This window comes from Liolophura sinensis, unplaced genomic scaffold (genome assembly GCF_032854445.1).
Source record: "Liolophura sinensis isolate JHLJ2023 unplaced genomic scaffold, CUHK_Ljap_v2 scaffold_14, whole genome shotgun sequence".
Taxonomy (NCBI): domain Eukaryota; kingdom Metazoa; phylum Mollusca; class Polyplacophora; order Chitonida; family Chitonidae; genus Liolophura; species Liolophura sinensis.
The window spans coordinates 361342-372257 of NW_027017953.1; the positions used below are offsets into that span (position 1 = coordinate 361342).

The 10916-nt window shown below is 42.1% G+C and overlaps 1 protein-coding gene across 1 annotated transcript in view; it reads left to right on the forward strand.

The window, feature by feature from the left end:
• The window catches only part of LOC135481245 (brefeldin A-inhibited guanine nucleotide-exchange protein 1-like), an 85671-nt gene that overhangs the window by 15277 nt on the left and 59478 nt on the right, over nucleotides 1-10916 (forward strand). Inside the window, 6 exon segments of the mRNA XM_064761088.1 lie at nucleotides 2719-2953; nucleotides 3743-3842; nucleotides 5131-5253; nucleotides 6864-6989; nucleotides 7624-7813; nucleotides 9554-9665. Coding sequence (XP_064617158.1) covers nucleotides 2719-2953; nucleotides 3743-3842; nucleotides 5131-5253; nucleotides 6864-6989; nucleotides 7624-7813; nucleotides 9554-9665 — 886 coding nt within the window.

Below are 10916 nucleotides of genomic sequence, written 5' to 3' on the forward strand. Positions count from 1 at the left end.
GCCAGCAGGTTTTGTACAGCTGTCAGAATGAAGCCAGCAGGTTTTGTACAACTGTCAGGATATAGCTGGTACACCTGTCAGATTGAAGCCAGCAGAATTTGTGCTCCTGTCAGAATGAAGCCAATAGGTTTTGTACACCTGTCAGAATGAAGCTAGCAGATTTTGAATACCTGTCAAAATGTAGCCAGCAGGTTTTGTCCACAGTCAGGATAAAGCTAGTACACCTGTCAGATTGTAGCTAGCAGGTTTTGTACAGCTGTCAGAATGAAGCCAGCAGGTTTTGTATAACTGTCAGGATAAAGCTGGTACACCTGTCGGATTGAAGCTAGTAGGTTTTGTACACCTGTCAAAATGGAGGCACATCTGTCAGGGTAAAGCTAGTAGGTTTTGTACAGCTGTCAGAATGAAGCCAGCAGATTTTGCACACCTGTCAGAATATAGCCAGCAAGTTTTGTACAACTGTCAGAATGAAGCAAGCAGATTTTGTACAGCTGTCAGAATGAAGCCAAAGGTGTGGATCTTTAGGCGAAGTACAGACCTTCAACCAATGAGATGTGCGTGTGCATACTTGAGAAATCTAGCTCTCAGTTATTTGGTTGGGGCTGTAGATTGGATGGTTTGTCAGGTCCCAGCTTCACAACACTGGCTTCCACCGGCTTACTGACACATACTTTGTAATCCTGACTGGCATACTTTTATATGGAGAGGTATATGATGATAACTGTAACAGTCTTTCACTTCCTGTTTGTTTACCCACCTCACACACGGAAGGGTTACAAGATACACGTAGCACCGCGGGATTGCGAGGGAGAAGACAATCTGCATGAAGTGATGAGAGCTCTTAGATGTTTGTACAAGTACTTGGTTGTATAAAAGTAAATATTGGCAAATCAAGTGTTTGGTTCAGTGATTAGGCTTGATAACATATTATTCTGCGCCATTAATCTGGTGGTGAACTGGAGCTATTCTGCAGCCAGTAATTTTGTGGTGAACTGGAACTATTCTGCAGCCAGTAATTTTGTGATGAACTGTAACTATTCTGCAGCCAGTAAGTTGGTGGTGAACTGGAACTATTCTGCAGCCAGTAATTTTGTGGTGAACTGGAGCTATTCTGTAGCCAGTAATTTTGTGATGAACTGTAACTATTCTGCAGCCAGTAATTTTGTGGTGAACTGGAACTATTCTGCAGCCAGTAAGTTGGTGGTGAACTGGAACTATTCTGCAGCCAGTAATTTTGTGGTGAACTGTAACTACACTGCAGCCAGTAATTTTGTGGTGAACTGTAACTATTCTGCAGCCAGTAAGTTGGTGGTGAACTGGAACTATTCTGCAGCCAGTAAGTTGGTGGTTAACTGTAACTATTCTGCAGCCAGTAAGTTGGTGGTGAACTGTAACTATTCTGCAGCCAGTAATTTTGTGGTGAACTGGAAATATTCTGCAGCCAGTAATTTTGTGGTGAACTGGAACTATTCTGCAGCCAGTAATTCGATGGTGAACTGGAACTATTTTGCTGTCAGTAAGTTGGTGGTGAACTGGAACTATTCTGCAGCCAGTAATTTGGCGGTGAACTGTAACTACACTGCAGCCAGTAAGTTGGTGGTGAACTGTAACTATTCTGCAGCCAGTAATTTGGTGGTGAACTGGAGCTATTCTGCAGCCAGTAATTTTGTGGTGAACTGTTACTACACTGCAGCCAGTAAGTTGGTGGTGAACTGGAACTGTTCTGCAGCCAGTAAGTTGGTGGTGAACTGTAACTATTTTGCAGCCAGTAATTTGGTGGTGAACTGGAGCTAATCTGCAGCCAGTAATTTTGTGGTGAACTGTAACTATTCTGCAGCCAGTAAGTTGGTGGTGAACTGGAGCTATTCTGCAGCCAGTAAGTTGGTGGTGAACTGGAACTGTTCTGCAGCCAGTAATCTGGTGGTGAACTGGAACTATACTGCTGCCAGTAATCTGGTGGTGAACTGGAACTATTCTGCAGCCAGCAATTTTGTGGTGAACTGGAACTATTCTGCAGCCAGTAATTTGGTGGTGAACTGGAACTATTCTGCAGCCAGTAATTCGATGGTGAACTGTAACTATACTGCTGCCAGTAATCTGGTGGTGAACTGGAACTGTTCTGCAGCCAGTAATCTGGTGGTGAACTGGAACTATTCTGCAGCCAGTAATTTGGTGGTGAATTGTAACTATTCTGCAGCCAGTAAGTTGATGGTTAACTGGAACTGTTCTGCAGCCAGCAATTTTGTGGTGAACTGGAACTATTCTACAGCCAGTAATCTGGTGGTGAACTGGAACTATTCTGCAGCCAGTAATTCGATGGTGAACTGTAACTATTCTGCGGACAGTAATTTGGTGGTGAACTGGAACTATTCTGCGGACAGTAATTTGATGGTGAACTGTAACTACACTGCAGACTGTAATTTGATGGTGAACTGTAACTACACTGCAGCCAGTAATTTGGTGGTGAACTGGAACTATTTTGCAGCCTGTAATTCGATGGTGAACTGGAACTGTTCTGCAGCCAGTAATTTGGTGGTGAACTGGAACTATTCTGCAGCCAGTAGTCTGGTGTTTAACTATGTTGTTGATCCTTGACCATTCAGACCAATTAAGCCAATTAAGTATGTATCTACTACCTTACCTGAATGATCAGTCAATCTGTCAGTCAGTCAGTCAATGACTAATAGTTGTAGTTACATCACCCTCCTCTGATTGCAGGTCCCATGAGCTGAGGTCTAAGATCCTCTCGCTACAACTTCTCCTGTCCATCCTCCAGAACGCTGGGCCAGTCTTCAGAACTAATGAAATGTTCATCAATGCCATCAAACAATACCTGTGCGTGGCCCTGTCCAAGAATGGTGTCAGCGCCGTACCAGAGGTGTTTGAACTCTCCCTCGCCATTTTCCTGACTCTTCTGTCTCACTTCAAACAACATCTTAAAATGCAAATTGAGGTGAGTCTAAACATGGCTGTATTGTTTCAGATACGTGTAGAATTTTAACACAGAAAATGAATTTCATTTTGAATAAGAATAACTTTCTTTCATACTATGATTGTTTTGGGTTACAATTTTCCCAGACATTTGAACAACATTTCTTGTTCACATTGCAGCTGGTTTTACATAGATTGGAGTAAAGGGTTGAGTAAGATACTATACATACAGATTACATCTAGTTGTACTAACGTTGCGGTCTCCCCGCATGATAAGAAAGTTTTCTGGGTGTCCGCGGGGGCCCTGGCTGTCTGAGTTATCTTGAGTGCAAAATTGATGACCGTCCAACCCTTTACCAAAGAACCTACTGAAACAGTCTTGAATAAAACAGGAATAGTCATGAGTAAATTTCTTGATCGTGAATTGTTGTGACAAAGTCAGGAATGGTTTTTCTCAGTGTAAACATCTATACTTGTGTCTTGTATAACCACCATTTATTCTACTTGTAAAACAATTACATAATTGCAAAGGATAATGTTGATTCAAGAGCCAAGATGTGGAAATGTGGAGGCTGTATCAGTATGCTATAAAAATAACATTCAAAACACTCATGTTTTATCATTTTGTGTGATTGCCATTTAAGGCCATTAATTTTGGTTTTTGAATATATGTGGCATCTGGAAGTTATGGCCACATATTTTTGTTCAGTTTGTATTTTGCTATTTATTTATTGGGGAAAATGGTGTATTGTTGTGTCCATGGGTCACAACATTTATATTTCTCAGTGTTTTACTGCTGATTTTATTCCAGGTGTTTTTCAAAGAGATTTTCCTGTACATATTGGAGACGTCCAGCAGTTCATTTGAACACAAGTGGATGGTGATACAGGCTCTTACCAGAATCTGTGCAGGTGAGTTCAGCAGCTTAGGGCACACAACAAGCAGGTATATACCTGTACCTGGACCAAGCATGGCAAAACTTTGCCTCCATTGCTGAAATGTGTAGAGGTACCCTTACTGTCTCATTCTCCGGGGATGCTCTTGACAAAGTCAGTGGTCTCAATTGCTTTTGTCTGTAAGGTTTGTGATGTACCTGGCATAGCTCTGTCATGTTCTGTGGACAGTCTGATTTCTTCCACCCATGAACTGACCATGATTGCTGATTTGACCAGTGAGGAGGCAGGCAGGTATCATGCCCTTGCTGGTTTTTGTCTGTAAGTTTTGTGATGTACTTGGCATAGCTCTGTCATCTTCTGTGGACAGTCTGATTCCTTCCACCCATGAACTGACCATGATTGCTGATTTGACCAGTGAGGATGCAGGCAGGTATCATGCCCTTGCTGGTTTTTGTCTGTAAGTTTTGTGATGTACCTGGCATAGCTCTGTCATGTTCTGTGGACAGTCTGATTTCTTCCACCCATGAACTGACCATGATTGCTGATTTGCCTAGTGAGGATGCAGGCAGGTATCATGCCCTTGCTGGTTTTTGTCTGTAAGGTTTGTGATGTACCTGGCATAGCTCTTTCATGTTCTGTGGACAGTCTGATTTCTTCCACCCATGAACTGACCCTGATTGCTGATTTGACCAGTGAGGATGCAGGCAGGTATCATGCCCTTGCTGGTTTTTGTCTGTAATGTTTGTGATGTACCTGGCATAGCTCTTTCATGTTCTGTGGACAGTCTGATTCCTTCCACCCATGAACTGACCATGATTGCTGATTTGCCCAGTGAGGATGCAGGCAGGTATCATGCCCTTGCTGGTTTTTGTCTGTAAGGTTTGTGATGTACTTGGCATAGCTCTGTCATCTTCTGTGGACAGTCTGATTCCTTCCACCCATGAACTGACCATGATTGCTGATTTGCCCAGTGAGGATGCAGGCAGGTATCATGCCCTTGCTGGTTTTTGTCTGTAAGGTTTGTGATGTACCTGGCATAGCTCTGTCATGTTCTATGGACAGTCTGATTTCTTCCACCCATGAACTGACCCTGATTGCTGATTTGACCAGTGAGGATGCAGTCAGGTATCATGCCCTTGCTGGTTTTTGTCTGTAAGGGTTGTACCTGGCATAGCTCTTTCATTTTCTTTGGACAGTCTGATTTGCTTCACCCATGAACAGCAAAATTCACTCAAAATAATATAAACAAAAAAAAACAAAAAAAATTAAATTATGAATGCTGTAATGTGTTATATTTTTGCAGATGCTCAATGTGTGGTCGATATCTACCTAAACTATGACTGTGATCTGGCTTTAGCAAATATATTCGAACGTCTGGTGAATGACCTGTCTAAAATAGCCCAGGGACGACATGCCTTAGAACTTGGTAAGTGAGCTGTCTAACATAGTCCAGTGACGACATGCAATAGGGAGCATCCCCATATATCCTGCATTTTTTCTTCACTTTTCGCGAATGGAAATCCCGAATACAAAAACGAATGGTGTAAGCTTCATTCATTTTATCCTCAAGAAAAACGAACCAATTTGAAATGGCTCATTCACGATTTCCTCAAAAGTAGTCCGTGTCAGCTAAAAAAACTCTGACCATAAACTTATAACCTGGGGTGAGTGTGGAGGTGAGTAAGGGGTTTGGGGGGAGGGTGGATCAAAAGGTGCATCAGCCTGAATCCACGCCGATTACTGCAAGAACAACAACAACAGCGGCATGTAGGCCATCATGTACATTGACAACTTTCTGAGAAACAGAACGAAGATTAAATAAGACTGGTTGTTGTGTTATCTTGATAAATGTAGTCGCCGCACATACGTATAAGATATGCATGGACAGGTGTCAAAAAGAGTCCCAACGGTCACACGTACCTGCACGGTCGCCATAACGTTCAAACTTGTTCATTTCACTGGACCAGATCAAAGTGTTTGGCATGCAAAATCTTGATAAACAACACACTACCAGAGAATCCGATAATGCGAGTATTTAGGTATTTAGTGTAGAAAAAGAAAGTGCCAAAGTAAGGAGCGCTTTTCGATTTATGTTCATTCACGAAAAATAAAATTAGGCCTACAATCAGGCTAAACCCGAAGCTAAATCTACTTGCTACCACTGTATTTGGCTGTGCACACGGCTTGTACATTGCATGTTTTACTTAGTCAAATTTCACTTTCCAAGTCAAATGTAAATATAAACCGCCAGCTATAAAGGGCGGTGTGAAATATTAAATAAAATCATATGGGGTAGCACCTAAGTGGGAAGTATACCATGCATATGAGCACAGTTCATCAGGACATGTGGTTTTAAACTTGCTGAACAAAGTTAAGAGCTATCTGCTGCACGTATGTTCCCTCTCGATATATTTTTGTAAACAATTAATAAAACACATAATTATGTTCACTCTGACATTTGCAGCTCTTAACATTGAAACAAAAATGAAAACATTTAACAGGTATCATAAAACAAAAAGTGCCCGGGGCTCGGTCAGTTTGCTTCTACCATAATGCCGGCCGCCGTTGTAAAAGTGAAAATATTCTGGAATATGGCATAAAACACCAATCAAACTGTACACAGGTTACAATACTGGGACTTCATGAGAAATCTTTCTTCCAGTCTGGCTCATTCATCTGCTCACTTGACCTTTTATCATATTGACATCATCTTGGGCTCTCGGCTGAAATGGAGACCAAAACACCTGGGCTCCACCGCACAGAATTTTAACACATGCAAATACTGTCACAAATTCTGACACAGAAAGTTACACACAGTTTCTTCAGACAACTTTCTCTTGGTGCATGGACGGAAAACGTGTAAGGTTTTCATCACAGATTTGTAAGTGTCATAGGCCTAGCGTCTGTTGATGCCCCACCTCTCTCCCCTCCTCTCCCCTCACCCCGTTGTCTCCTCACCTGTTAAGCTAAACCATCTGTCCATATTTTCATGCATGTTTTACATTGCACTGACTGCATTAGTGTTGTTGTTTTCAGGTGCATCGCCAAACCAGGAGAAGAGTATGCGGGTCAAGGGACTGGAGTGTCTGGTCTCTATCCTCAAGTGTATGGTAGAGTGGAGTAAAGATCTCTATGTCAACCCACATTCCCAGTCCAACCTAGGTGAGGCTTTCAACAGTCTGTCTGTCACTAGCCTTAAGTGTATTGTGGAGTGGAGTAAAGATCTCTGTGTCAACCCACATTCCCAGTCCAACCTAGGTGAGGCTGTCAAGAGTCTGTCTGTCACTAACCTTAAGTGTATGGTGGAGTGGAGTAAAGATCTTTATGTCAGCCCACATTCCCAGTCCAACCTAGGTGAGGCTGTCAACAGTCTGTCAGTCACTAGACTTAAGTGTATGGTGGAGTGGAGTAAAGATCTCTGTGTCAACCCACATTCCCAGTCCATCCTAGGTGAGGCTGTCAACAGTCTGTCTGTCACTAGTCTTAAGCGTATGGTGGAGTAGAGTAAAGATCTCTATGTCAACCCACATTCCCAATTTGATCTGCATGTAGGTGAGGCTGTCAACAGTCTGTCTGTCACTAGTCTTAAGTGTATGGTGGAGTGGATTAAAGATCTCTGTGTCAGGCCACATTCCTACTGTAGGTGAGGCTGTCAGCAGAAAAAATAGATGCATAATAGCAACCTTTTGTTTCTTCTATTAATTTAGCATATTATATGAGCAGTGTAAAAATTATTAACTACCTCCGTCCATTGGCCTGTGTGTTTGTTCTGATATTTCTGGTTTGTCTCACTCAGGTCAGGAAAACAAGCCTTACTCTGAGGGTGACAATGACTCGGGGAAGGGCACCATGACCAGCTATGGCAGTACTAACTCGCTCAACTCTAATGGTAGCTCCACAGCTGCACCAAACCTGCCCCTGGATAACCCAGAACAGTTTGAGTCGCTCAAACAACAGAAAGAAATCATGGAAAATGGAATAGAAATGTGAGTTAAATGTTTCCACTTTAATGCAAACTATGGGTCCTTCATGTCAAGCAGGTCAGTCTTACCTCACAAAACCCTGACAGTGATGCTGTGACTTCTACGTCAGCTCTGGCTGGATCAGCTGCAGCTTGTCATTGGGAGGTTTGTGAGGTACTTGGCAAGGTGTGGTGGTTTCCTAGTTTCCTCCAGCCATGAAGCGGACTGATCATTGGGTTAAAGAGTAATCAAAGAGTTGTTCAAACACTGTTGTTGTACAAATGTTATCTGGGTGGATAATCTGTGATGCTCAGTGCAGTGTTCTTGTTACCTGGGTGGATAATCTGTGATGCTCAGTGCTGTGTTCTTGTTACCTGGGTGGATAATCTGTGATGCTCAGTGCAATGTTCTTGTTGCCTGGGTGGATAATCTGTGATGCTCAGTGCAATGTTCTTGTTGCCTGGGTGGATAATCTGTGATGCTCAGTGCTGTGTTCTTGTTACCTGGGTGGATAATCTGTGGTGCTCAGTGCTGTGTTCTTGTTACCTGGGTGGATAGTCTGTGATGCTCAGTGCAATGTTCTTGTTGCCTGGGTGGATAATCTTTGATGCTCAGTGCAATGTTCTTGTTACCTGGGTGGATAATCTGTGATGCTCAGTGCAATGTTCTTGTTACCTGGGTGGATAATCTTTGATGCTCAGTGCAATGTTCTTGTTACCTTTTTGGATAGTCTGTGGTGCTCAGTGCAATGTTCTTGTTGCCTGGGTGGATAATCTGTGATGCTCAGTGCTGTGTTCTTGTTACCTGGGTGGATAATCTGTGATGCTCAGTGCAATGTTCTTGTTGCCTGGGTGGATAATCTGTGATGCTCAGTGCAATGTTCTTGTTGCCTGGGTGGATAATCTGTGATGCTCAGTGCAGTGTTCTTGTTACCTGGGTGGATAATCTGTGATGCTCAGTGTAGTGTTCTTGTTGCCTGGGTGGATAATCTGTGATGCTCAGTGCAGTGTTCTTCTTACCTTTTTGGATAATCTGTGATGCTCAGTGCAATGTTCTTGTTACCTTTTTGGATAATCTGTGATGCTCAGTGCAGTGTTCTTGTTACCCGGATGCATAATCTGTGATGCTCAGTGTAGTGTTCTTGTTGCCTGGGTGGATAATCTTTGATGCTCAGTGCAATGTTCTTGTTACCTTTTTGGATAATCTGTGATGCTCAGTGCAGTGTTCTTGTTACCTTTTTGGATAATCTTTGATGCTCAGTGCAGTGTTCTTGTTACCTTTTTGGATAATCTGTGATGCTCAGTGCAATGTTCTTGTTACCTGGGTGGATAATCTTTGATGCTCAGTGCAGTGTTCTTGTTGCCTGGGTGGATAATCTGTGATGCTCAGTGCAATATTCTTGTTACCTGGGTGGATAATCTGTGGTGCTCAGTACAGTGTTCTTGTTCCCTTTTTGGATAATCTGTGATGCTCAGTGCAATGTTCTTGTTACCTTTTTGGATAATCTGTGATGCTCAGTGCAGTGTTTTTGTTACCTTTTTGGATAATCTGTGGTGCTCAGTGCAGTGTTCTTGTAACTTTATGAGTTGTCTAGGCTATTGCCCTATAAGGCAACATGATTTGTGAGTAAACTGCTAAAAGTATGATCGATGAAGTTTTTTTAAATGCGAAGCCTTAGTCATCTGGTCCATGACATTGTGTGATGTGGTCTATACACATTACCAATCAAATTTTTGTCTTTGTGTTCTCTGCCACCTGTGTTAGGTTTAACAAGAAGCCGCGTAAAGGTATCCAGTACCTTCAGGAGCAGGGTCTGCTAGGAACAACACCTGATGATATCGCCGAGTTTTTCCACAGCGATGAAAGACTTGATAAGGTAAGAGCTTCTCTTTCTGTGTGGATACATGCATGAAGAGGGTACCTCTGTCATAGTGCAGCATAAAACACTAACTTTGGCATGTTGTGTTTAGGAATTGTGGGAAGGCTCTCAAAGCAGGAATCTTCAAAAGAGTATAATTAATGGAGTTAAAAGCATTCTACAGAATCAAGAAGATGAAATGTATGTTCTGTATATTTTGTCTGAAGAAAAAAATGCCAGTTGGAATTGAGAAAAATAGCATAAATGAAAAGTTAGCCACTTATACATGTACGCTGTTACTGTGAAGTACTTAATTTTCGTGTGGAACTAATTTTCGCGGATTTTGCAGTCAATAGTTTACAGAGAAAAATAGTTCCAGCGAAAAAATATCCAATAGTGAATGACATACTACAGGTAGTAGTAATAATGAAGTGAAATCTTTGCCAGGGTGAAGGGAACTGCGCTATGAAAGCTGCCCCGACGGGCCAGCTAAACATGTTAACAGCAGGGAAGGGAAATTATGGTTTAAATATATACAAACTCTGGTGCTAATGCTTGGTGGGTATAAAACAAAGTGGGAGTTTGTTCGCCTTTACTTTGATCAGTCTTCGCTGTGCCCGTAAAGTGAAAGAAAAGTAGATACCAGCATGTGCTGGCTTCTTATGAATGTCGCTCTGATACACACTATTCCATTGGCTGTCTCTCTCCTGTGGTCCAGTGAGTGAGCTTCTAACAAACTGTGAAGTGTGTACAACAACACAATGGCTGTTTGACAGTTATGTTAATGTTTGCAGTTTCTGACCTGCTACAGAGGATGATTAAAACTGAAAACAATGTAAAACTTACCGTGTTGCTAGATAGAGAATGGGTAACTTATGCCGATAATGGTGAATTCATATGTTTTGCATTGAACTGCTCAAAAGGTGACAGGTCACTCTGCCAGGAATTTAAAACTACTCATCAGTGATGCGAAAAGACATGACACATGTCTGAGAACTGTTCACGGTAGATGCGAAAGTAATCTCCTTATGTAGTGATAATCCATCCCCCATTGTTTTAATCTCTGATCCAGATCACGAGGATTAGCGACACCTCAGGAAACAAAGGAGGATTAAAGCCACCCATGATGATACCTGTTTGATGTGCTTGAATAATTTCGGCCATATTATATCTTGGAAACTTTTAAGATTTGTTTTTCAGTATTCTCTTAAATATGCGAAAATGAATTCCCGCGAACATATTTTTGGGGCAAAACTGCAAAAATAAATT